General features: G+C 39.1%; 2 protein-coding genes across 2 annotated transcripts; one reads left to right on the top strand and one right to left on the bottom strand.

Annotated features, from left to right (window-relative positions):
- Positions 1-720: 720 nt before the first annotated feature.
- vps26c (VPS26 endosomal protein sorting factor C) lies at positions 721-5897 on the top strand. Its single transcript, XM_053440992.1, has 8 exons — positions 721-933; positions 1573-1716; positions 1958-2107; positions 2966-3046; positions 3478-3552; positions 3646-3796; positions 3877-4029; positions 4283-5897. The coding sequence occupies exons 1-8, from the start codon at positions 877-879 to the stop codon at positions 4363-4365; spliced, it is 894 nt and encodes a 297-aa protein (XP_053296967.1). The 5' UTR covers positions 721-876; the 3' UTR covers positions 4366-5897.
- ttc3 (tetratricopeptide repeat domain 3) lies at positions 4427-27117 on the bottom strand. Its single transcript, XM_053440991.1, has 46 exons — positions 26984-27117; positions 24398-24475; positions 24275-24302; positions 23722-23881; positions 23535-23616; positions 22912-22965; positions 22293-22431; positions 22026-22111; positions 21346-21440; positions 20879-20941; positions 20523-20577; positions 19699-19861; positions 19342-19369; positions 19159-19240; positions 18828-18858; positions 17997-18057; positions 17353-17458; positions 16548-16700; positions 16104-16184; positions 15488-15597; positions 15275-15401; positions 14733-14855; positions 14539-14640; positions 14352-14444; positions 14195-14259; positions 13807-13943; positions 13305-13625; positions 12760-13032; positions 12633-12676; positions 12415-12471; positions 12243-12322; positions 12004-12159; positions 10753-11344; positions 10580-10648; positions 10346-10489; positions 10116-10255; positions 9270-9338; positions 9086-9182; positions 8464-8567; positions 8297-8381; positions 7960-8061; positions 7638-7819; positions 7054-7168; positions 6761-6880; positions 6079-6171; positions 4427-5077 (listed from the first exon to the last, which is right to left on the bottom strand). The coding sequence occupies exons 2-46, from the start codon at positions 24461-24463 to the stop codon at positions 4967-4969; spliced, it is 5244 nt and encodes a 1747-aa protein (XP_053296966.1). The 5' UTR covers positions 24464-24475; positions 26984-27117; the 3' UTR covers positions 4427-4966.
- Positions 27118-27414: the final 297 nt, after the last annotated feature.

Raw genomic sequence — 27414 nt, 5'->3', positions numbered from 1 at the left:
GTGTTTAGCTTTTCAAGTCTGGGCTACTGTTAGAAACATGGGTTCCTCGTAGAAAGGACCTGACCCCAATATAAACATAAAGTTTTTAAATATAAAGGGCCGATTCTAGAGTAAAGAAAACCCCAATTTGTACAATTTAGATGAAACATACTGGTGAAAACATCACAAGGATTGTTTTATATTCAATCTCTGCCAATAGATCCCCTTCACCTAAATCTTGCTCACTGAACCTCTAAAGAATTATTTGCAAAACGGCCTGTGAAGTTCTAGTGAGATGTTTGGATCACTCACTGGTGAATGTTTAACAAGACTTTATATAAAGGTCCAGTGTGTAAGAATTAGCTTAGGGTGAGATGTCTCTAAATCCTGCACACTGAACCTTTAAAGTTTTGAACACAGCACATGTTTTGACCTCAGTTCATGTTTTGAATTCAGGTTAAAATCGATCAGCCCCACTGTATTAGGGTGGAGGTCAAACCATCAGACACTTGGAAACACAAAACTAAAACTATAAGCACGGACGTGAATAGATGAATGCGATTTTTGTGGGTTTTATGAAAAAACCTACTTAATGTAAATGATGTGGTTTCCAGCTCGTAACGTTTGGCTTTTTCTGCCCTTAGTTGGTTTAAACTGGTTGTAATTACGCTTTTACTTTGATGGACCGGAGCCGGAAGCGTTTTCAATGAAAAAATTATGCCTCTTTTGTTCTGAAGGTCTTTGAACGGAAATGGTGTTGATAATGCTTCCGGCTACAAACAAACCAGACTCTGATGTGTAAAAACCACATTTAACGCTTTGTAGCTTGTTGTGTTCATATTTAAAATCAACCGGAACCTGTATTTTGTATGTCTATGTGAGGTTTGAGCGTCAGACATGAGCGTCACGTTGGATATACGACTGAAGAGAGCGAACAAAGTTTATCATGAAGGGGTAAGTACGTAAACACAGCGAGCTAATGCTAACTGCTGCTACCTCTAACATTAGCTCGACCATTTAAATCTGGCTTTTAAATGTTACTAGAAGATGTTGTTCTTTAATTAACTAACTAAGTAACTAAGTAGCACATGACCAACAGCTGATGCGGACGCAGCCAGCTTCCTGTTTCTCTCGGGGGGGGGGGACTCTCCGTTACTCTTGAATTAAGATTTTCTTCTCCTCTGATGAGATGACGCACCCACAGTGTTAGTGTATGTGTGTGAATGTACGGTTCAGATAGAAGTGCTGAGACACACACCAGGCACAGGAGCACATTCAGTGGCCTCGCAGACATGAGAGTGATAAAAAGCATCAATCACTAGGCTGCCAGACTGTCACCATCACTACCTGTGCTTATCTTTATTTGATATTGTTTATATCTCTAGTTTTATATTCTATGCATGAGACGTGGAGAAGGGATACATCAGTTTAGAGGAATATAGTGTTGGAGTATAAATCATGACTGTGAAACTGTTCAGAGCTCTTACAGCAGGATTCAGGACCTGAGCTCTGTGTGTGTGTGTGTGTGTGTGTGTGTGTGTGTGTGTGTGTGTGTGTGTGTGTGTGTGTGTGTGTGTGTGTGTGTGTGTCCAGGAAGCGGTGGCCGGTGTCATCGTGTTGGTGTGTAAGGAGCCGCTGCAGCACCACGGCATCTCTCTGAACATGGAGGGACTGGTGAACCTGCAGCTCAGCTCCAAGAGTGTCGGCGTCTTCGAGGCTTTCTACAACTCTGTCAAGGTGAAGTACGAGGAGTCACCCTGAGGACGCCCGGGGTCCGTAACAGATGTGTCTCTTGGGAGTTTAAAAACCTCAAGCTCCTCACAGATGTTCATCAGCATTAATGCAGAATAGACCGAATCGATACTTAGGAGCGCCGAAGCAGTTAATCCGTTAGTCTTTCTAATTTTACTACAACAGATAAAATGTAGATAATTAACCAATGCTGATATTAATCCGACCTTCCTGTCACTTGTCGCAGCCCATCCAGCTGATCAGCAGTAACATCGAAGTGGCCAAGGCAGGAAAGATCCCAGGCGGGAAGACTGAGATCCCCTTTGAGTTTCCTCTGCTCACAAAGGGCAACAAAGTTCTGTACGAGACCTACCACGGTGTCTTTGTCAACATTCAGGTACGATACATGCTCAACACACCTCGAGGTGAAGTCCAGGTCACCCTCTGGACCTACGATCACAATCCTGACCTGAACAGCTCCATATATTAATATTAGTGCAGGGCTCGGGCCCATTAGTGCTACAACGTAGCCCTAGTTATGTTTATATTTTATGTTAAGACATTTTCTTAAATTAAATTCTATATATTGTTTTATATTTACAACTATACATAATGAAGTTGTTATAAACTGTAAAATGTCAAGCTTCAATCCATAACATCTCAGGAAGCATTGCTAACTTATAAAATACTGTTAAAATATATATATAAAATATATTAGCCGATGTATTGGCATCGGAAGTTTTTCCCTCTCTCATATTGGTATGGGTATCGGCCCCAATAATCCATATCAGTCAGGTTCAACATTTTTCAGGTGTATTTCATCATCACACCATAAAATGTTATGCACAAAATCCTGGTAGCATTCTGTGGATGTTTTAAATTATACATTTCATCTCCAATTAGCTGCTGTAAACCCTGGAAATCCTCAGAGCCTTTTGTCCCTTTTATTGTGAATGTTAGAAGTAAAGAGGACTCATGAAGCTTTAGGACTAAAGCTGCTCCACTATTGTAGAGGAATACTTAATTGTCTGTAACACACTGACAACATAACATGTAAATACAGCTTTTGGAGGATAAAAATCGGGTAAAAATCGAATTCATCATCAGAAGCCTTTCACTCCAGTAGAGTCCCAAGATTCTCAGTGGTGCGAGAAAACATTCAGTCTGGTTTCTTATTCTAAGTTAATGTTGTGTTCCAGATCAAGTTCTTCTGTGTGAACTGTCGTTTTTGTGTTTGTGTGTTTCTTCTCCTCAGTACACCCTCCGCTGTGACATGAAGCGCTCCCTGCTGGCCAAAGACCTGAGCAGGAACTGTGAGTTCATCGTTCACTGTCAGGTGAGTGGGACTGAAACTGCCTTAGTGCAAATAAGACAGTTTAGAGTCATGTGACAGTTTGTTTTCTCCGTTCGGTTTGGAGCTTCAGATTTAAAGCTGTGATCAACGTTCACACACGGACTATCCCAGGATTTAAATGCAGTAAAGAAAATCAGATTATTTGGATAGTTGTCTCACTCTTTGTCTGATGTCATTGAGATTTCTGTAGATTTAACTTACCATCTTTACAATGAGAATACTCATGCCTTGTTTAAATCCCACCTTTACCTTTTGGTTTGACACAAACACCACATGTTCGGGACACTATGCATCACATGACCTTTTGATCCTTTGATTCAGTCTTGGAATCGTCTTAATAATTTTTTTTTAATGTTTAAATTCAGATGAGATGTTAGTCATGTTGAATTCATCTTTTCCTTTTGGATTTTCAGCCAATGAAAGCTAAAGCTGCCCCTAACCCAGTAAACTTCACCATCACTCCAGACACGTTAGATAACATCAGAGAGGTGAGAACCCCCCCCGTTGCTTCTTACAACATTTGTATTGCTTCACTTTGTTTGATTCAAAGCTGAGAGAATGAGCTTCCCATCTGTCCTCAGAGGAGTTCACTGCCGAAGTTTCTAATCCGAGGCCATTTAGACGCCACCAACTGTGTGGTCAGCCAGCCGCTGACTGGAGAGGTGGTGGTGGAGAACTCAGACGTTCCCATCAAGAGTATTGAGCTGCAACTCGTACGAGTAGAGACCTGTGGTGAGTTGATGATGAAATTCCCTTTTTTTAAAAGGGGGAGGAAAGGTTTTAGTTTTTCTCTTAATGTCTGCTCTGCTCAGGTTGTGCTGAAGGCTACGCCAGAGATGCCACAGAGATCCAGAACATCCAGATCGCTGAAGGTGACGTGTGCCACGGCCTCTCTATTCCCATCTACATGGTGTTTCCCAGACTGTTCACCTGCCCCACGCTGGAGACCACCAACTTCAAAGTCGGTCAGTAAAGCCTCCCACTCTGCTTCAAGTACTTTATGATTCTGTATTCTTTTTTAAATTCATAGTTTGAGGTCTGATCCTATTTACTGATATTTATTCTAGATGAGTTAGATAAGAGCAGCTGCCAAGCACGATTGTAAAAGGGCAATTTGTCACCTTCTCATACAAAACTAAAAAATAATCTATATTTAAAGAGCCTAAATATACTTTCAGATAATACTTTTCTGATGAACTGTTTGTTTCTGTCGTTTAGAGTTTGAAGTGAACGTCGTCATTGTGTTACACAACGAGCATCTGATCACGGAGAACTTCCCCCTGAAGCTGTGCAGAGTCTGAACCAACCCTGGAACTCTGCTGCTGCCACTCTCCATTCAAGCAAACAGGACAGACGACAATGTTGTGACCTAGGAGATTTTTTTTATTGGAACTCTGAACTTGTTTCTTACATAATGTAACAGCTCCTCTACAGCTGGGGAAAGAAGTAACGCTAAGTAGGAGTGGCTCTACTGATGAATTCAGAGCTTTCTTTCATAAAAATATATATGTATGACCATAAGTGAGATCAAATCTAGGAGTGTGATTAAAAAATAAACAAATGTAAAAAACATCACATTCATGGAAGACAATGATGATCAGTGAAGTTAAAACTTTGTTAAGACATTTGACCACTTCCAAGATTTGTTCCTAAAAGAAAACAGCGTAAAAAAAAAAACTTGATTTTCACATTTGAAATGTCAGATGAACAAACGAGGAAGACGAGATCGAACACAAGACAGTTTTATTATGCTAAAGTAGAAACTGGTGTTTCTCTACACATTGCTTTTTAATGATATAAAAAAAGCTTCTAAAAGGCGTGTTTAGATTTGAATGAATAAAAAGTCAAATAAAAGCTTGAACATAAAAGCAGACTTTCAGGAAGTGTAGAAGTGGCTCGATGTTACGGAGCCGGGCGTCTGCGGCCCAGCAGCGCGGGGAAATCGTCCGGCAGCAGAGCGTGGGTCCTGCAGGTCGGACACGTGCTCTGCTCCTTCAGCCACGACTTGATGCACTGGACACAGACGGGACAAAAGACCAATATTAACACCAGCAGAATTCACCTTCCACACACAGGATCCATTATCCCAACTCTTTTGTTCTGGATCTCTTTTCTTTGTTTACATTCAGACTCTGGGCTAAAGGACTTGTTTGAAAAAGCTCTGCTCTGGAGCTGCTGACCACTACAGTTGTGTTTTTGTATCATACATGTGCTCAGTTACACATTCCAGAAATGGTTTGTTTTCAATGAGTTTAATTTGATTTTTAATGATTCTTTCACATCAGATACATATTCCAATTCTGCAGTAAGCACTAATATGGCCCACAGTAGTATTGCCTTAAATATAAAACTGGATTAAGTGCATAATGTATTTAAATACTTAGTAGATAAGCCTGGTAAAATGAATAAGCTTGACGAGACGAAGATTTTATTTTCGACAAATGCAAACAGAGCTCAGATCAGTGAGCAGAGTGTTTTCACTCTCAGCCTGTCCCTGCTTTGGCCTATACAGCCAGTTATCATCCATGGCCCTGTTTAACCCTTGTAATAACATCCCACCTGATCACAAGAGGTCAGTGCTAAGTTGGTCTGTTCACACCTGGTACTAGAATGAGTCCTGGTTGTTTCTCTACATGAAGTTTTTACTCTTGTGACTTTACAGACTCGTTTGACATCGTTAGTTTATGTTCTTTGCTCTGCAGGTTGACATCATGAAAGATCTGATTTATAAAGAAAAGCTGACGGAAGATTATTTTGAATGACCTTTACTTCTGTCTTTATTCCCCCCGCACTTCAGCTTTATGTCAGCAAAAAATAAAACCCCTTAACAATACTATTTTTGTTTGGTATTTATTAATTTCCTGAAGAAACATGAACAGGTCATCTTCAGGTAGTGATGAGTTTTCTCTGACTTCTTGTTTCACTCGGCTCAAACTTAACTAATAACTGGAGGGAGGTTAATAAAGTCCTCCTCAGCTGCTCACATTCTAACACCAGAACGTTTTCTCACTCACATCTTTATGAAAGCTGTGTCTGCAGCCCAGCACGCACACGCTGTCGGGACTCATGTCATCGTGACAGATGATGCAGGGATCCTCCACATTGATCTGTTGAGGAGGGAGAGACGATTGTTGCAAAATCTGGTGCTCACATTCTGGTTTTCTCATCTGCCGAGTTTTCTTCTAGCGCCACCATCAGGTGTAAAGTTATTTGTACTCACTTACATTTCCATCAGCCTCAGCTGTATTTTATGTATAGCATGCAAACATTTGCTGAACTAATATGGAGAATATAGTTAACATTATACCTGCTATGTTAGCCTGTTAGCATGGCAACCACTGTCATTTTTACGTTTACTTCAAAACAAACTTGTTTTGATTCTTCTTCAGAATGAAGAGAACTGCTAATTTGAGACAATTTTATTAATCACTACTTAAATAACACTTATTTACTTATTATGACTTTAGTTATATTCACTTCCTCTTTTTTATAAGTCGATTAAAAAAAAAAATCTAGTTTGAAATCGGAAATTACATCTTTCTTTAGAAAAATAATCCCACTCTTGATACATTCTATTTTTGGGGTTAAATATCACTGTGCTCTCTTAAGCAAATGTGACATTAATGAGCTGGGGCTGTGATGAATTGTAATAGGAAAGGCTTATTGTTGGGTAATTGTTACTGATTTTGGACTTACTGCATTAGTATTTGTGGATCTCTGGAATCCACCCGACTGCCAGACGGGAGATGGGACAACATAAGGGGGAATGCCTGGTCTCCCAGGTTCTCCATTGTTGCATCTCACTGAATAAAGATCCTTATTAAACAGACAAAAATGTAACATAGTTATTTACAGATGACAAGTGACTGGACGATCACTACCAAACCCTACTACTGTCGAATTGACACGCGTGTAGTTTTTCTATAAAAACTTATACAGGAAGTGTCCAAATATTTACAGAGGTGAAAGTATTTAAAAACAAGGCCTACCTGATGATCCAGGATCAGCTGAGTCGCTCCGCCGACCAAATCCTGCAGCTCCATGTTGCTCAGGCTTCCACCGCTGGAGGAACGCAGCTCCTTAACAAACCTCATCAACTCGGCCCTGAACACAAACACAGATCATATTAACAAAACCAACATTGGATGTTTTTAGGACATTTGAGAGCAATAATCGGCTTCCAAACATGACATAATGAAAAGTATTTTTTTAAATATAAATCTTGATAAGGATCACTTAGGGTTTGCTTTTTAAGAATTATACTAAAGTTGAAAACTGAGTAGAGCAAGTTAGAGTTAAAAAATAAACATTGAATTGCTTTCTGAAGAACATTTTGACCTGAGACACATGAGCATTTCTGGACTCTAATTTCTTACTTATTGGCGAAAGCTCATATTTACTTTTTGTCATTACACTCTGTTAATGTTAGCAGAGTATAATGAAAACTGTAACTTCACTGAACCTCTGTTTTTGTAGAACTCCCAAGGAGGCAGTTGTATGTTTGTATGATAGTTGCAGCAGAGTTAACATGCACGCAGGCTAAAGTGCGTCAAACATGGCGTCAGTGTATTACCTTGTGTAGTCAGGGAAAATGTTGGAAAGGGCCCCGATGGCTTTGTCAAACATGGTGGGTGGAGGCTCCTGCGTCCACGTGGAAGGTTTGTGCTGCGTTGGAGGCGGAGCGGCTGGAGCCTCAGCTGCTGCCGGAGCTGGGGGCTGCTGGACGAGCGGGGGGGAGCTGGTTGCTCCAGAGGGCTGAACATCACATAGGAAGGATTTTACATTTTCATACTTTTATACTGTACTTTACTGTTTAATACTTTCATTAATTTATTTTTATTTATCACCAATTTTAAAGAAGAGTTTCATATAAAATAGAGAAATGAAAGTCTTACTGGTTTTGCTGGAGTTTCAGATGGGTTGTCTATGTTGCTGAGGACTAACTCACGGACTCGTCTCCCACTCTTCACTTGATCAACCTGCTCCTGGTACTGAGCCTGTGAACCACACAGAGACAGGTCTTTAAAAAAAAAAGTGCTTCAACCCTTTACCCCTTGCATTCAATTATTGTTGAGACGTATTAGCAACATTTTGGGGGTTTGAGGGCTCAGAATTTCTCTTGAAGGAATTTCGAAAAGTTCCAAATATGTGCCAAAATTAAACCGCAGTGGTGTTGGAGCCTCTGATTTAAGCTGCCACCTTGATTCCTTTTTTTGAGTGATATTAATTTACCTCAGCAATGGAGATTTTCTTTTCAATTTCTTTGACATTGGTTTTCCAGGTGTCTCTATTCCATTCCAGGTTGTGGTTTGGGAATCTGGAAAGATAAAAGGACATGACACATAAAAGGTAAAACCAGTCCAAACTGTTAGCACAGCTGTGATTTCACCCCCCCTTACTTCTGAGCTGCTTCATCCAGTTTGGTGAGGAAAGCCTTGGCATCTGCCCGCTCTTTGTAGAGGCTGCACATACCCTGCTCCCGGCTGCTCTCCACTGCCAACAACTGCCAGAGCAAATCAAGCAGTTAAAGGGCTGCTTCAAAAAAATAAGTGTTTGTCTCAAAACCACGAGGGGAGGCATCTGATTGGTCAAAGATTGATACTGCAGCAGGACAACAACTTAAACAAACAACCAGAGTAATAAAGAAATATCCAGGAGAAGTGGAGCTTTTAAAGGCAAAGAGTGATGACCCCAAATAATGATATTATTATGTTGTCACCCTTGTTTTTTTTTGTAAGCAAGATTATATTTAAAATAACAAATTCTCACGAAACTTCGTGGAAAGATGTGCTCACTTTCTTAAATTTTTTTAGATAAGGTCTTTATCAACACTTTCACTGTTTTCCAAAGGAATAATTCAGGGATTTTGATTGAAAACAATATTTATGAGTGTGTGCAGTGATGCTTGAATTTCTGAGGAGCGTTTTAATGCCAGTATAGAAAGAAGGAACATTTTAAACGACTGACCAACTAAGAACAATTGTTAATTGAGCCTTTTCAGGGTCGAGCTGCAGGACCTACCTGAGCTGTGTGAGACCTCTTAGTTGCCAAGGCAATCGAAGCTTTGCGGCGCTTGATCTCATCCTCCAGACTCAACTTCTTTGCTGCTGACTGATTTCTGCAGAGACAAAGAGAAAGAAGTGAACAAAAGAAAACCCGGCGGGATTTCAACCTGCGCTTCACCATCGACTCTCTCATCACTTACCCAAGCTCTAGGAAATCTCTCAACTTTGCGACACAGCAGGCGTTCTTTTCTCGGATGCTTCGGGCCAGACTGCACATGAAGAAAAAGATCACACAGATAAAACATCGATACAAATATTAATTATAGATCAATCACCATCTGATTTATTTCCTCCTGTGTGTAGAGATCTGCTGAAACTGTAGCTGATGAAGAGCATGATGTTGAGACACTATACAACTGGGAACAATCAATGTTTAAAAAATAATAATATAATGCTGTGTTTCATCTAGGATGACGTGAGATCTGGCCTTTTATAATGACGTTTCACCGATTTCCCATTAATGGGTCTTGAAGAAAAAAATATTTCTTATTTAGGGGACTGAAATCTATGAGTGTGTGCAATTTGGTGCATCCAGTATAGTTTGGCAGGAACTTAGGGTCTAATGTAATTAAATGTTGCCTCATATGAAGGTGGGATTTATTTTAGATAGAGCTAGAAACTTGGAACTACCACATGTGACTGAGATTACGCAGATTCAGTCAAGAATCAACAGTTTATATATGTCCAAACTCAAATTGGTGTGACTGTATGCCCTACACTGGCAATCTAGTTTACATAGTTCTTGTGCTAAATGTCAAAAATGGGAATGTGATGATGATGCTGCACAACATATACAACTGTACCTTTATTCCAAATTAAATTGTGAAGAGTTTCTGTACAAACACTTGTGAGTCACATATGTTAAAATATACAAGAGGTTATTTGATCTATGTTCTTGCTGTCGGCTGAGATGCTTGAATAAACAGACACAGGAAACTAATATAAAAACAAACCAGGGGATGGACGCTCATCGCCCTCAGTCTTACCTTCCCTGTTCCTCCACCAACTCTTCTGTCTCCAGCTTGAGGGACTTCAGTACTTCCTGGTTGGCCTTCTTCTCTTTCTGGTCCTTTCTCACCTCCTCTTCCAGCCTCTGCTGGAGCAGTGTCAGCTCCCTATTGGTCACCTTGACAAGAAAAAAAAAATGTATTACATCATCAGCCATTCAGTTTCATCTACTGTGCATTGTACCTATAGTAACTGGTTATGAACCTACTTGTATATTGGCAGTGATCTTCCGTACATCTTCCTCAAGGGCGGTGATGTCGTCTTTGTGCTTTTGGTCTACTCTGCCATTCCCCATTTCCTTGATCTGCTTCTCCAACCTCTTGTTGCTCTTCTCCTTTTTGTTGATGTCGCCCTGGAAAAGTGAAAAGGGTCAGAAAGGTCAACTTCAAACTGACAAATCAGTCAGACCGACATTTGGGTAGCATGAAGCTGCTTGACTCACCTCGCAGCTCTCAAAACGCACGTGAAACTCTGTATTGACTGCGACACTGCTCATGGTCTCTGGACAAGTCTAACAGGAGAAAAAAAGAGAAGCAATTTCAACTTACTAACAATTCAGCATTCAGGTGTTTCATCTTGCTTTATTCAAACATCTGATAAAAGGTTGACATTAACCTGAACTGCTTGGTGTTTGCTCAAAAGGTTTTCCACACTTGTCCAAGAAGCCACTCCACCCAGATAGGGATCAATATCCAAAACGCCAACATCAGAATCACTGAGATGATCCACTTTACTTGTGCCATTTAAGAACAAGTTGGGGGATGGCTGTGGACTGTCCCTGTTACTCCAGTGGTAAAAGCTGCCGTCATACGGCACAACTTCATAAGCTGACTTGAAAGAAGATGTATAAGGATTTGGGAGGATAGGATGGACTTGAGTCTGTGCAGATGAAAAATTGCCCCTATATCTTGGGAAAACAGATTCATGCAAATCAGAAGATTCATCGTTTGTGTCAGGATCCACTATGCTGTCCAGGTCATCCAGGATGGCTCCATGCCCTGCCTGCTGCAAGCTAACAGCATGCTTAGCCAGGCCGATACATCTCCCCATTTTTATGAAGCGAAGAGACTCCAGGAGGAAGGACTCGAAGCTGCCCGCTTCTTGGATCTTTTGCTGAGCCACGGGGGGGAAATATTTCAGTTCGCCGACCAGCAGGGTGTCCTCAGCCGTCAGCGGACCGTGCTCCTCCAAGATCTGGGCAAAGTAGCTGCAGCAGCAAAGAGAGAATCCGAATGAGAAGACAAGACCGGAAACAAAGTATAAAAGGCAGTTTGACGATTGAGTGTAAAGACTTTTCACTGAAAGCAAGAAATATCAACCTGCTGTATATTATAATGTATATATTTATTAAGATATTCTCTAAAGATATTATAAGTCAGCCAGAGAGAGTATTGCATTAGTATGACAACCAGCAACAGCGAACTTTTACCAGTCTTTGCTCAGGCTTAAATACATATTTAATAAAATGTATTCCAATAATTATTGGTTATGCCTCTGATTTTTAAAACATTTAAAAACATGTTATAAAGATTCACGTCACAACTGTTGCATCTATTTTAAATTTGTGTTGAGGAAGTTGAAGAGTAACATCTGGCTAGCACCAGAACTATTGTCCGTTTTGTCCTGAGGAATGCTTTCTTCCTCTTTTTTTTCCCTGCTCCCTCTTGTTTTTGTTTTTCTGCTGCTTCGTTAAAATTTTTTTTTAAATGAACACTAACACTGCATTTACACCGATGGAAATGTTCACTTTTGTGTATTTGATTTGACTCTCCATGTAATCTTGGCTCAACCAAATTGTTCTGCGTTAACTGTGAACCTACCATAAAAGATGAGGTATGCATCTATGGAACTGAGGCTCACACTTACTCGTACAAACGCTCTTTTGTTGGGTCAGGGTTGTTGTCCAAAATGTTTTTATAGTGACTTCTGTGTGCGATGCCGTTGTAATGGTTCTCAAAATCTGCCACTTCGTCTCGGAGGTGACTGGGTACACTAAATGGATCAGCCGGGCTAAGGAATGATCTGTTGACACAAAGCTCTATGTTTTTTAAAGTTAAAATGACAGTTACAACACAGGCTGTGTCTGTGAAGAGGACGAAACTTACAAAGAGTCATCTTCAAATAAGTCTTGCTCAAACTCCTCTCTTGTAGTTACGCTTCTCATGCCAGACAAAAAAATAACACCCTGAGAGAGAAGAGAACACACAGTGGTCAGTGATGCTACATGTAAACAAAATGTGCCTTCTTCAAGCAACAACTACCTCTTAAATTTCTGACCTTTGTCTCTCTCGGTTTCTTTTTCCGACCTCGACCTTTAGTCTTGACAGGAGAATTCTAAAAATGAAGACAATGTTGTAATTTGTGAGCAATAGAAGTGCTATATCAATTTAACAAGTAAAAAAAGTTTTAAACCAAATAAGCCAATTTCCCCAAAAGTATTCCATTACATTTAGTTTGAGTCAGAACAAAATTTTACAAGGTTTCTAAAGACTTACATTTTGATTTTCATCAGACTTTTTTAAGACCGAAAAATGTCCATCTGTAATACAAACAATTGAAAGATGAATCATGAAGTCAGGGCAGAAAATAACCATGTTTTCAAATCAAGTTAAATATTCATACCCATATCAAAATAGTCATCCAGTATAGTGTGGCAGGTCAGGTACTCCTCCCTGTGCTCCTCCAAAGTCCAGATAAAGAGTCTCATGTTCTGTGGTGAGGCCTGTTTTAGGTATTCAGTCACAGTCAAGCCAACACTTGAAAAAAGCTCCGGCCTTGTACCGAGCTTGGCTATAATCATCTCCTGTAATGGGCCAAAGGTGAGCAGAAGAGCGAGGTCCAGCTGCTCCAAGTGTTCTGCGTTGAGCTGGATGAAGGATCTGGCAGCGTTCAGGCCTGAAGAGACAAACAAGAATTTGGAACTTATGTTAAGGTTCACTATGTCTTACACAACTTCTGAATGCAGAACCTCTTTTGCAAATGCTCTTTTCATGACCTAGTTATAAAATGTTGATATTTAAAGGGGCACTCAAAAATCTATATATACTAATATCCATAATCAAGTCCATATAATGAGACTCAACCCCTGACTACTTCCACCTCATACATATTAGACGTGTGATACAAAACATTAGGTCATATCTACAAAAAACATGGCAAATGCTTACCTGCATTGTTGAGCTGAAATGCCCAGTCGTTGAGTTCATGATTTACATCCAGAGAGCTACTGAGCATTTCGATCATGACACGAGCCCACACCCGATTCTTCCTCTCCAGCAGAAGCTCAACAGCCTGACAAAACGTCTCCAAAGGCTCCTGCTGCATGTTAAGCATCCTCTCAGCGAGCTGGTTCCCCCTCCTCGAGTCCAGCTCCAGCCAGGGCTTCAGGCCGATCATCAGGGCTGAGCCCTGGAGGCTATTCACCTCTCTAAGCAACTCCATGTTCTGGCTAATCTGCAGTAGAACCCGATCCCTGTACAACAACCAGGCTGAAAACAACAAGCAAACACGACATTAAAAAATATATATATATCTTCACAACATATTGTGAACAAAAAAAAAAAAAAAAAAAATCAGCCGAGGAGAATAAAGCGACTTCAGTACTCCTGAACGTGAGCTCACGTCTCCAGAATAAGTGCCTTCAGAGTAGTGACAGATAAACTCCAGTACCTTTCTGTTCACTGTGAGTTTCAGTGTCGTCGTTCTGCTGAAGGATCTCATTGCTGATTGGCGGTTTCTCTTCAAATGACAGCTCAAGCTGCCTCCTCTTGGGCCGGTGCTCAACCTTTGGTTTTGACTTCTTCAGACTAAACATAAAAACAGAGAGAAAGGCGGTAGTTGAAAAACCAATACTGGTTTAAGGTAGAAAGGCCCATTAATGGGTCAGACATATGACTGTAATTGAGAGTGACCAGGCGCAGCATTTCAACCAATTAAAAGTTTAGAAAATCCTGTGGACTGAAAGCCCAGGGCAAAAAGATCCCCTAGCAGTCAATGCTCCTTATGATGCTTATTGCTATGAGATCATGACAACAATGATGTTTGACTGCAGACTCACCTTGTACACTTCTGGGTCACTTTTGGCTTCTTAGGAGTCTGTGTTTTGAGGATGTCAGCTTCAAACTTAAAAGAGAAACAAATCATGTCAACACCAATCCTGTGGTTCACGAGCACAGTGGCTCCACACGTTCATCTCACCTGCAGAGAACTCTTACCTTGCATTTCAACAGGCCTGTTGGTCCAATGATTTTAATACTACAGATTTGGCCGAAACAGTCTGGAGTCAAACATACTTCTTGCAAGAAATCCTGCAACATAAATATAAACAGCAGGAGTTAACAGATACCTGTATCTGTGCACATGTAAAATTACACATGGAGATGTGGTGAAATCTCAATTTACCTTCTCATTCTTTTCAGAGAAGGTTGATGTCTTTAGGGTCTTCCAACAGTTGATGTGGTATTCAACAGTACAGCTCTGACAGCAACATAACTGAATGAAGCCCTTTGGGTAAAGAAGCTTACAGTTAAAAAACATCCCTCTTTTAAATGTTTGAATTAAAAAACACCATGTGGCTGTGTTTCACTGCTGTGTACCTTAAAATCTGGGTCAGTCAGGTAGATTTCAGGTTTCAAAGAGCCTCGGCATTGCTCAAGTCGACATACAGCATCAGGTACAGGAGGGAATTTGCACTGCTCTATAAATCTATCCAGAATTCCCTACAAAGAGAACATATGAACATTTAAACCAAGAGCAAAAATCAGAAGTGTAATGCAAAACATGAAGTACATTTAGTAATTTATGTGATGAGACAGTGATATTCATTATTGTTTCCATAAAAACTTATTTGAACCAAATTTTTTGACACTGATCAACAGAGAAGACAAGTTTTTGACGGGAAAATCAGATTCAACTTGTATTGTGTCCTGCTTCTGATCTCGAACTGGAAATAAAGTAACGAGGACTTGACTCAAATGATCGTTTTTTTAATGATTAATGTTGTGACAAGACATGGAACAAAGGATTTGTCAGAACTTTTGTAAAGGCTGAGCAGCACTACTCTTAACGGCATTTAATGTGGTTTATATTCAAACACTATTTTCAAGTCAGAAATAAACACAAACCTACAATAACTTACCTTGAAATAGTCTGTTTGTGTCTCTTTGACAATCTCTTTAGTTAGGGGCCAGGTGAGTTTACCAGGGGTTATTTGATTCTTCACCATCTGCAAAGAATCTGAGAACTGATTCAGAGCAACTGAAAACCTGAAGAGATGCATATGTTTTACAGTTAGAAACCGCAACGTGTGTAAACAGTAACAGTAGACTATTATGACTAGAGATGTCTGTACCTGTTCTCTTTGAGATACACCCTCCCAGTGGCATAGAAAACCAGACACTGAAACGTCCGCTCCTCAAATGACTTCATCTTCTCCATCAGTTTTTGTGCTTCTGTGAGTTCCTGTGTTTCACAAAGCAACCACACATGTTATGAGGTAGCACAGGATATTCCCATATTGCTATAATTTTTATATTATATATAATTAAGATGCTAAGATGATACTGGCGACAAAAAAGCAAATGGAAATCCCAGAAACCTATAATCATGAATACAGAGTTTATATCTTGGTTTCAGCCAAATGTTTTCCCCCTGAAAGATTCAATTCAACTATATTCGTCTAGCAACAAAACATTACATACATAATTGATGTTAAGTTAATTATTCTTCTAGGAAAATTTGCTGTGCAGCAATATAACATAAAACAGCCACATACACACAGTACTAATCAAACTAATCGTTTTACTGCTGCTGTTTTAAAGTGTTAAATGGACAACAAACACAAATGAGGTAGGGCCAGCTCTACAACATCAATGTACCAAAACCCTCTAGCATCAGTGCAGTATATATGGCGAAGCAGTGTGCTGCTGCTATTCATGTCTAACTATCAAAGTCAAACTATCAGTTACCTCAGGCTGACCGATTTCTGTCAGGGCAGATGTGCGGCCATACAGCAGCAACAGTACATCCAATGTGGAAAGTCCAAGTTCCTGAGAAAGTAAAAGAAAAACAAGGCTTTATTGGCATATCGTTCACAGCCAAAATTGATTCCAGTCATGTTTTTCACAATATCTGAGACATGTTTGGCTTGTAAATTATAGTATTGAAGGTCCCGTGCTGGATATAAAACAGTGATGTTGTGGACCAACCAGATCCACGGCACAAAGATCTCCAGCCCAGTGAAGGCTGACATTCATTTTCACATTTGTCAGCAAACTGTAAGAATTATCTTGTCATTTGCACATGGTTCTCTGAATTTGCTCTTGTAATTTTGGAAATTTGGCTCATAAGTTGTGCAACAGCAAGAAGTGCTCCACCCTCTGCACTGGGTTGCATATCAGTTGTAGGATTACCTTAGGTGTGTTAGTTTCCAGTATGGCCAGTGCCTGGCTGAAGGCCTGTTCTGCATTGCGGTTGCGGAGGTCGGCGAGAGCGGTGTGGGCATCCTCCACCAAAGACTTCAACTCTTTACACACAGTTGCTTTACTCGCTGGCAATTTCTGGATCTAAAGAGAGCACACATATCATGGCAGGTTGGTCACATCGTTCAATTGTTATACAGTTACAACGTAAAAGTTACAATCATTATGATTTTAAAAGCTACGTGATGCTGTTAAATGGAAGCTAACAACGCAATAAACAACCAAGCTTTGGCTGCATTCATGTTAAAAGGCATGTGAGAGACAGAAACCACGGTGAGTCAATGCTCCAAAAGATTTTATGCTGCGCTGCACTTCTATTTATAAGACTAAACACCCCTTCTGATTCATGATAGATGGGAACATGAATAATTACCTTCGCCAAGGTATTTATGTTTCATCAGTGTTAATAGTTTGTCAATTAGTAGGATAATGCAAAAATTACTGGACAGATTACTGCAAAACTTGGAAGGATGTGGTATAGGCCAGGAAATAACCCATGAAACCTTTGTATGGATCTGAATCCAAGATTCCCCCACTTTCTTTAAAATAGGGAGAATTCCTTGATTTCTCAGAGACAAATTCTGGGAACTTGATGAAAACAATCAAACAAGTTTAGGGGACTAATACTGAGTGTTTGTGACTAATGAATATAAATGTGATTTCAATGGGGTAGAGTTAAGCCATGGTGGAGGTATGCACACTCTGAGTGCCCTTCTAGTTTGTGTTCCAAGCTTACCTCAGCTGCAGGCGGATTATGTTTGCTCTTTGATTTCTTCTTTCCTGTAGTGCCTGACTCCACTTTTTCCCCCACATTCATTTGTCCACTGTTTGAAGAAATCTCACTGGAAGCACAGAATTGTCAATCAGCGAAACATCCAACCTGTACTCCACACCGTCCTCCACAAAATGATTTAAATGGCAGTTTCTTTGTGTGGTTAAAAGCAACAGTAGAAAACTTCATGTTCGTACTGTTCAGTCCTGTTAATACATCGCTGCTAGCCTTGGTTAGACTTGACTGTGTGATCTTATCAATGAAGCAGACTGTTCTAGTTGTAGTTACTGTTACCAGGCTGCTATTACTTAAGGTGTACTACACAATGAACAAAGGCAGTAGAATGACAACAAATTCAAGTCAAATACGAACAAAGAATTAGGTTTTACCTACAGATACTAAAATAATTTCATAATCGCATTTATTTTTTTATGTAGTAAAATCCACGAATGTCAACACCTTCAGTTTTCTTCGCTCAACATGTTCTGCAGAGGCGCATTTTAAACATTGGCCAGAAAATAGTGGTTCCTTTTATGATCACAGTGGAGATCTTAAAGCAGGGACATATTTTATACAAGCACTGACTTTAGCATTGTGCTTTCACTCACTTTTTTGCAGGTTTAGGGTCTTCAGTAGCGCCCTTCTTCTGTGCAATCTCTGTTTTTTTCCCTGGGAAGAGAACATGATGTGTTTGACTGTTACTCTGAGAGCAATCTAGTGAAATGATAAACCTGTGATGGAAGAGGATTCAGGTCACCTAAGGGTCTTAAGCAGGAGCATCTATTGAAGCACAGGGTACCAACTAACACAGAAGTCACTAATACAAGTAAACAATGGATAACAGCTAGCTGAAGGTCATCATCCCGGCAGGGCACATTTAACGCAAACCCTACATTTGTAAAGACTCTATTAGGTACTACAAGATAAGCGTGGCCCTGCATTTAGGAAAATTATATTGTCTATCATCTTATCATCATTGGATATCGGTTGATTGTTTCTGCTATGAAAATATTAAAAGAAAACCAGGGACCAGGTTATACGGATCGGAACTGGCTTTTGCTGTTTCACAAAATGTACAGTTAAAAAGGGTTGAAAAGGGGACTTGCGGTCATTCAATAATGACCAGATCAAAAATGACCTGTAAATCTTTACTCAAAACCAAGGGAGATTTTCATAACATATGGATGTTGCGGAAAAAATAGCACTAACAAATATGTAAAAAATTTCTGGAACATCAATTTAAGTTAACTTTAATGTTACCCTTTTTGAAAATTAGTTTTAAACACATAACCAAACATAATTTGCATATATTACCGTTAAACTTATTGCAAAAAAAACTCCACAAATGAAAACATGAGATAATATATGCATAAGAAAACTAAATCATATGTGTATATAAAAAGTGAGACATGACAAGTATAACGCAGTGTAAAGCTCACCTGGTGGTTTGTCCATTTTAACCTCGGAGACCTGTCAACACAAAAGTTTTTTAGTGACAATGAACTACATCTAACGTGGATTATATGTCTACAGGTTCAGGAAGGTTCATTCTAAGATACTCATTTCAAAGGAGACTTGGGTCAATTGGAAAAATAAGGATATCCACTCTACCATACAAAGCACAATACACATGTTCGACCAATCATCATGATGAGATTACCTCACTTTTATAGAATGGCAAAGATGATTAAACACATTTAATATAAATGTTGTCTTTATTGGGTCAAATATGGCTGCTACCTGTTGAATTAGAAATAAAGAGTCACTGACCTTGGTCTGTACAGATATGCTTTTTGCCATTCCAAGCTTCACACATTTTGCTGCTGCTTCTGCTTCGTTTGGGCTGTCCGGTCTGTAGAAAAGTCAACAAAACATAAAAGGAGCTTCCATTTGTTTGTCATGGTTTATTAATCATGTTTGCAGTAAATTGTGTATTAGGGAGCACACACACACCTTTTGGTCTTAATCTTTGGGCGTCCACCTTAAAACGAAGCAAACAAAACAGGGTTTCAGTATTGAGCAACAAACTAGTTATTCTGCTCTCCATGACAATAACATGCAATAACCTAAAATATTTTTCCCCCTTTTTTCGAATTTTCCCCCACCTGTAATTTTCCTGTTAGACTTTTGAGTTGTGTTAAGCTGAGAAAAACGGGCACCTTTGTAAATCTATAAAATAAACAGTGTACTACACATGGATTTCTTGCTCATCTATATCCCCCTTTACAAATCTATTTTATTAATTTACATGCTGATCAGATAGATACGTGAATTTGGGTGCTTCTGGCCACATACATGCAGGGAATATACCTTTGAGGTCTTTTATTGCTTGGGTAAATTTGAGTTGTTGTTGTTCTAACTCTTTGATTCCTTCATGGTCATCCTTACACAGACTCTGGGCCGAGCAGTTGGCTTCAATAGCTCGTTTGAATTCTCCCATTGAGAACAAAGCGTCACAGTAGCGGTAGTGACCCTGTAAGAAAAACACATGCATCAACTTCTTATTCTAATCTAAGCTCAGCAATGAAGAACATGTGGAGTCAAGTAACATAGAGAACAGTTTACATTTCGAGCACATAAATCATGCTCGAAACATGAATCAGCAGCAAATAGACCCTATTGTAGAGTTTCAGTTAGGAGTCTTTTACTTTAATTATTTAGACTGTAGCGACCCAACATATTCTCATTTGTCCTGTCGCAGTTTCATATTGAAATTGTGAAATAAATTAATACAAATTAAAAACTGTTGGCAGTGAGAGTGACTTTTGTGCACCCTGTTATAGCTGTAGATTTAATTAACCCAGTCGGAAACGCTGAATTAGTGATTATTAATCCTTTATTGTTAAGAATAAATTAGTTTTTGTATATTGTATACAGAGAATCTGATGAAGTTAATTGAGTCATCTTGAGGCTTGAATTGTTCTCTTTCTAATGTTATAAATATAATTTTAAATGAGTATTACACAGATCCAAGGACTAGATGATCTGTAGTCAACGACACTGAATTTACGTCGCTCCTTGTGCAAAAAAAATTGCCGAACACTGCTGCTTAACTTAGGACAACAATACTTTATGTGCAATAAATGTTGGATCAGTCTCTGTTTCACTGTAGCTGGATAATAAGAGATCAATACCTTTGCCCAGAGAGGATCTATCAGTGTAGCACGTTTTCCATCTCCAACTGCCTTTCTGTAAAAATCCAAATTTCATGTGCGGGTTAAAACATTTTGATGACCACGACCATTAAAATCAAGCCATAGTTCCGGCCAAACAGTAATTAAAAACGGTCAGCTTTACTTACAAGAATAAGTATAGTATATAAGAATAGTTGCATTTTTCTCTGGTCTTGTGCATGTACACATGCAATAAATGCATGTAAATATAGAGCATTGTGATGTAGGCAGAAATATGATACTAAAGTTATTTTGCCTTCATCTTCTGGAATGAAAATTCCACAAACGAATGGTGCTCCAAAGTGAGTGGTACTTACAGGTACTTCTTACACCGGATATAGCATTGGGCTCTGTTTCCATAAATGATGTGGTTATCGGGGCTGGATGGAGAAGAAATACATACCAGTTTTTTAAAAAGGACAGAAATTTGCCATTTATAACAATTATAAAATCAAAAAAATCCCGCAGTGACTCATTTTAAAGTGAATATTAATTAAAAAAAATATGTTGACAGTATCAGTCAGCCCTTCTGTCATTTCCGTCACAGATAATTTGTATTATATGGAGAGCTTTGTTTCTATTCTTATAATAAAATACATTGAATAAACAAAATGTCAACAAAATTCAGCTATACAGGGATCATTGCATGGTCGTTATATTTTACAGTGTTATTGTACATGTATAACCAATAACATAAAAATTCCTACGCTACCAAACATATTTAGACCAGAATCAAGATCTGGGATAAAGACTCATTGTACCAACCTATGAAAATGATACTTACTAATATTTGATGGCTTTGGAGTAAAACTGCGCAGCATCTTCATACTGACTTTTCTTATAGTTCTCGTTTCCTTTCCGCTTCATTGCTTCGCTTCTCTGAAAAAGCAAAACAGACAAATGTTTAGGCTTGGTAACGTTTACGGCGGCCTTTTCTTATTTGATCCATAACTGGAGGGAAGACCGAAATTACTCATCCATCCAAATTCAAAATGCAACAATAGTTTTTGGAGAGGTCCTATCGAACCCAATAGATCTGTTTCAATTGCAATCATTAGTCAATCAATTAACTGACAGAAAATCTACCCCCATCAATTCTGACTATCAAATAATCTTCCTTTGGTTTGGGATTGTCACTTAAAAAAAAAACACCAACTATGGCTATGGCTTACTTACAAGTGCTGAGTATGTCACTCTGGAGCCAATCTGTTGTGTGGGCCTTCCTATTTGTTATGCTTTTGAAAAAGCTGGCCAGCACACGTTTAATGCGTCTATATGGACATGCAGAGTATCTGTGTTTGTACAATGGCTAATGGTGATCTGCAGAGAATAACCCGACAAAATGACCATTGATACTCCATATTTTCATTTTCAAACTACATACAGATACTATTAATTATTGTTCTTAACATATTATAGCAAAAATATGTATATTACAGTCTGTAATTCATTGCATTGTCTTACCTCAACCAAATGGTCAGGCGGTTGAGCCATTAGTGACTTCATTGTCCTCTCAAGGTTAGTACACATGGCCTGAATATAGTTGGCATCTGAACGAAAGCAAAGAAGAGTGTGTTAGTTCACCATTGAAAAATAGTCTGAAAACCTGCTCCTAGAACTTTTTGAAGGCTTTATAATACATGGGTTTTTACTAGAAATGTCTTGTGGTTATGATGTCAGAGCTGCTTTGTAGCAGAAAAGTCTGTGTGTTCTGTAGCGTGATTGACTTACACTCAGTGAAGATATTGCACAGGGCCATGTAGCATGTGCGTGGGTGGCCGAACTCCAGGACACGTCTGCGAATAGCCGGTTCGCCTGTTCGCTCCAACCAGTCTAACGCATCGTCCAAAACATCTGGGTAACTCTGTTTCTATAAATTCAAAAAAATAAAAATGCCAAACAGAGGTAAAAGTATTTTCATTATTTTTGCGAAAAATATTATTTTTAGATTGAGAACATTGGACATTTCTTGCGAAGCACCAATAAGACGTTTTCTACATTCAACTTAATTATTCCCTTTGGTGTTCCACAAGGTTCTGTACTTAGCTCTATCCTTTTTGGTATCATAAACGTTTCCACTCAGCCAAATCATATGGAAACAAAGTGTAAACAGAGAATAATATAGATTGAATGTGCAACATCTCCTACTTGTATCTTTAAATGCTTTTATACACTCAGAAATTGGATTAAAGCCCTTTGAGCTGAATAATGTTCATGAAAGGTGATCAACATCATCATTAACTTTATAAGCTAGAAGCCATGCCTCTGCCACTGTTGGAAGAACCTTAACACATATTAGCTGATAACCCCTCACATATTCAATATAGACTATGCCTTATTACAAACTTACCATGTTAAACATGTTGCTTATCCAGAAAATGTGCTTTGTTTGGTTCCTTTTCAACTGAAACAGAGAACAGGTCATGATATCATAAGCAAAAGTTCCAAAATCATAAAATACTAATAGCCATTTTTCAACACTTCCATCTACTCCTTTTCTCTAAACTAACGTGTGCGTTTTATACCATTTCAAATAACGTGTACCAGTAATATTATACCTATACTGTGCTCTGTTTCAAACACAATGTTCTGCAAGTTGGGTTTCAGCTTTACTGATGTGGTGATGACACAGTATATATAAACGTTTCACCCAAGTATTAAGCAAAATGGCAAACACAAACTGAAATCTCAAAACAAAAACAAAGTCTCTGCTGTTAATACAAATGACAATGTCTATAACTACCTATACCTGCAGGTCAGCAGAATCTATCACAAATGTACTTTCTCCAACACATTTTTAAAAACTTGAATTTCTGAAAATGTTCTACTAACACCAACACAACAAACAGTATCTGCTATAAGTACAGATCCACCATATAAAATCCTCCTTTAGCCTGAAGCTTACAATTGGGGATAAAGCATAAAAAACCGCACTGCAATTTCATATTCTGCTTACATTTCTATTGTACTTACACTTCCTTTCTCCAAGGCTCTGAGAATAGCTTCCACTGTTTCGATCCTGTGCAGGCATTTCAAACTTATATCTTCACTTTCCCTATAAGGAGACGATGTCAATTATTCAATAGTCTAATCACTGAGCATTTGGTTGTATTGATTGGCAACTAAAATGTATCCAGATCACATTCATAATTATACGTACATAGCATCAATTAGGCCTATATGTATAGCCCAGGAAACATTATTGGTGGATTCTTCACGCTGCAGCAGAATGGGCAGCCAGAGGGTACAGATTTTCATCCGCTGTCCAGTTTCTTGTTTGGTACGGGCAGGTAAAAGGTCCCATCGATCAAAATCAGACTCTAAAAAGATACAGAAAATTGGTGTCACCCATCTGAGAGCCACATAGAGAAGCTATAACCTTGATTCTAAAAGCAATGCCACATGTTGTGTAACAGCTAGCAAAAGAAATCCCAGAGAAGATTAAGTACTTTTAAATACCTTTATTTACCAATAAGTTAAAGGTAGTAGATGAAGGAATTTCCTGGCAATCATTTATATTTTTATTATAAAAAGGTAAGTAAAACCTGATTACTGGGCTATGAAGTGAAATCTTGTCATGTCTGATAAAAAATGAATATTTAACTTCAGCAAAACAAAAATGTTCTCAAATACCAACATTTATCAACTTATGCAATTAAGTAATCTGATACTCTAGTGTATACAATACAAACTAGCACATAAATGTTCCTTACCTGATGGACTGAGGACTCCATCACTTCTCTGAATGTACAAAAGAGAAAAATACAGTTTTGTATGACCTACAAAAAACTGCAAGATGACTAAGTATTCATTTTGATTATTAGCTAATAACTCACCGCTATCGCTCGGTGTCTGGAATCGTCCCATAGAACAAAATCAGAATCAGAGTCTGAATCGGACATTTTTCTCCAATTCTGTAAGAAAAAATGTAAAGTCACATAAATAATCAAGCACAAAGTCAAACATTATTTACATGTATGTGTTTTTTTTAATCAGTTGCAAAAAAATTAAACCATAATACATGTTAACACCATATTCTTATGGAAGTACAAATCACACAACAAAAACAGTGCAAAGCAGTTTGCGACCTATGAGGGCATTATCATGGTGTGGCAATAAGAAGCTAAGATGCAGCTATCAAGCTTTACAGCAGCAATATCCCATAAGCCAATTTGACAAACTGTGCGTCACAATGGTTTAATTGAAATTGAACTGGCTGTGTGTTTTCTTATTACACAGAGACATGATTTATATTTGAAAACAGCACAAAGGCATCCAAGACTATCTCCACTCTCAACCACACAGTTGGAAACCACATTAACTGCGCCCTCTCGGCATATGGTTAGGATCTGCCTCTTGGGGTCATGAAAGCATGATGTCTCCTACACTGATCAACACACCAGGAGGGTTAATAAATACATCTACATACTCAATGGGAGGGGGCTGTGAGTTATAAGTAGTGATGGCGAGATGAAGCTTCATGAAGCTTTGAAGCTTTCCATCCAATTGGTTCGCTCATGGGCCGAAGCTTCATGGTGCTTCATTTGCTCTACTGCGCCATCAAGTGGACATTAAATGTAATGTAATTATACTGAAACCATGGCTTTGGTGTGTGAAGCTTTGAATTGAATAAACGAATTAATGATGTTTGTGATGCCAATACACGTACACGTACAAAATGGATAACAGTTAATTTATTTTTATTTAAAAACAACAGCTTCTCAAAGTGCTGGGTTTCAGGCGGATTAATTTTTTTTGAAATAATTTCGCCTGCTTTAGAAACGATCATTTCACAGCGCACAGATAAGGTTGGGGTACAAAGAAAAGATACCGCAAGTTTGTACAAGTTAGCAAATAAATTCCTTGTCTCCCTCCAATACTCAGAATATATTGCAAGCAAACGCACAATAAAGTCCCAAGACAAGTAGTGTGGGGGGGGGGGGGGGATCAATTGCGTTTCGCGGCCCCTTTTATTTTGAATCGCACGCCAAACCCGCGAACCCTTTCCTGAATCAGTGACGTGCTCGGCCGGCTCGCGAGGCTTCGAACGTCATCACATACGTCATCGACACAAGCCTCGATACGCGCTTCATAAAAATCCTCCTCGATTACTCGACACACGCTTCGAAGCCTCGACACGGGAGGACACATCACTAGTTATAAGTACAAAGATCTCCCTCTGTTCTTTGCTCATTTGTACATGCCCTTCTGGTGATTGTACTGTGAGTCCATCTGCAGATTCTTGAGTAAAGTGTTTGACTTTGTGCTTGATTCAAAGAAATTGCAACCGCGTGACCTCATAGCATGTAAACTGTGTTATTAATGTACTGAACGTGATACTTTAAACTCACTTCCATGTGTCATTCAAATTATCCTAAAGTATGTCATATTGTTGCTCTCTCCAAACACTGATCCCATAATCTCGTGGGATGCATCTGGCTACAGTTTTCAAAGAAAATAGTATCTCGTGTGTCTTGTTTGTTGAGTGATGTCACATATCTTTTCTCAATATTTGGGAGGTGTGTGGTTGGTGTTGTTTCTCCCGCAATACCTAGGACTGGGTGATATTGACCCAAATGATAAAGATAACAAATATCTGTTGATATGGATAATTATCACAATAAATGTTAAATTGCTATTTCTTGTGAGTTTAAAACCCATTCTTTGCTACCGAGGCTGAGGTTTTAAATGATCTTCATAGGCTCGGCATGACAAACACTTGATAATCAGCAGGACATTTTATAAATGTGAGGAAAATCTATTATGTGTTATATATAGAACCTTTTGTTTGTTTCCTCCCAGGCCTACTCCTAATAACCACAACACGCCCTGATGGTAATTCCCCAGTGCCACACTTCATATGATGTCCATTAATGAGACCAGTTTCAGACAGGTTTCGTTTCATCATAAGCCATTGCTCATGGTTGACGAAGAAGTGGGAGGGGTGAAGGACAACATAACATCCCATGTACCTGAAACTTATCCGGATACTTCCACATGATTAAATGAAGTTAAACAGCAACTTGGTTTATCGGTCATCGTCTTCTGAATGACTTTTTAACGGCAGTTTGTCCGAACAACATCCCTCTGTGAATGTCTGTTAATGGGGTAACGAGGCTGACTCCTTTACGTTAGCCTTTCTAGCATAATAGCAACGATAGCTTTGGTCAAACACGCTTTCAGTCCCGTGTCAGCCCGCTGAGGACCACATCGACCATCACCCGGTTCATCAAGGAGCGTTATCTTCGCCATTGACCATTTCGCGATGGTTTAAAACAAAGACCACCTCACTTAAGTTCTTCTTGGTTTTGGCGCGACGCGACAGACGACGGGAGCGAAGCAGGAGGGGAACTCAGCTCTTCGACGGATCCGGGATTAAACGGTTGTTTTAATAAGTAGTAAATAAATGAATACATACTCACGTTTGGTCCAGAAGTTGATAATTACCAGCGGTCTGTGCTGCTCGTCCTCCTCATAGTAGTGTACGGAAGTAACTGAGGAAGCAGCAAGTCGTCAGCTGGGTTGGGGGGGGTCTTCTTCGTGGTGTTCTCTTGGTGCTTTAGCGCCCCCTACAAGTGTGGAGTCGTTGTTGGAAAATCTAATCATTACACAGTACCACTACTACTAATTATATAAATATAAATAAAGTGCTCGGGCCCTAAATAGATATAAATATAAACAATTTATTATAGTTACTATATCTGGTCTGCTCTCTTAATGATATTACTTAAACTTGCTTGTGATGAATTTGAGTCTGAACAACTGCTCTATCAAGTTCTGATAAACAAATCTATCTTATGTGCTTTATTTTGTTTTTTTACAAGATCGTCTGAACAGTTGATAGAAATGGCTT

This window comes from Pleuronectes platessa, chromosome 15 (genome assembly GCF_947347685.1).
Source record: "Pleuronectes platessa chromosome 15, fPlePla1.1, whole genome shotgun sequence".
Classification (NCBI taxonomy): domain Eukaryota; kingdom Metazoa; phylum Chordata; class Actinopteri; order Pleuronectiformes; family Pleuronectidae; genus Pleuronectes; species Pleuronectes platessa.
This window is presented reverse-complemented; position numbering and strand designations above follow the sequence as displayed.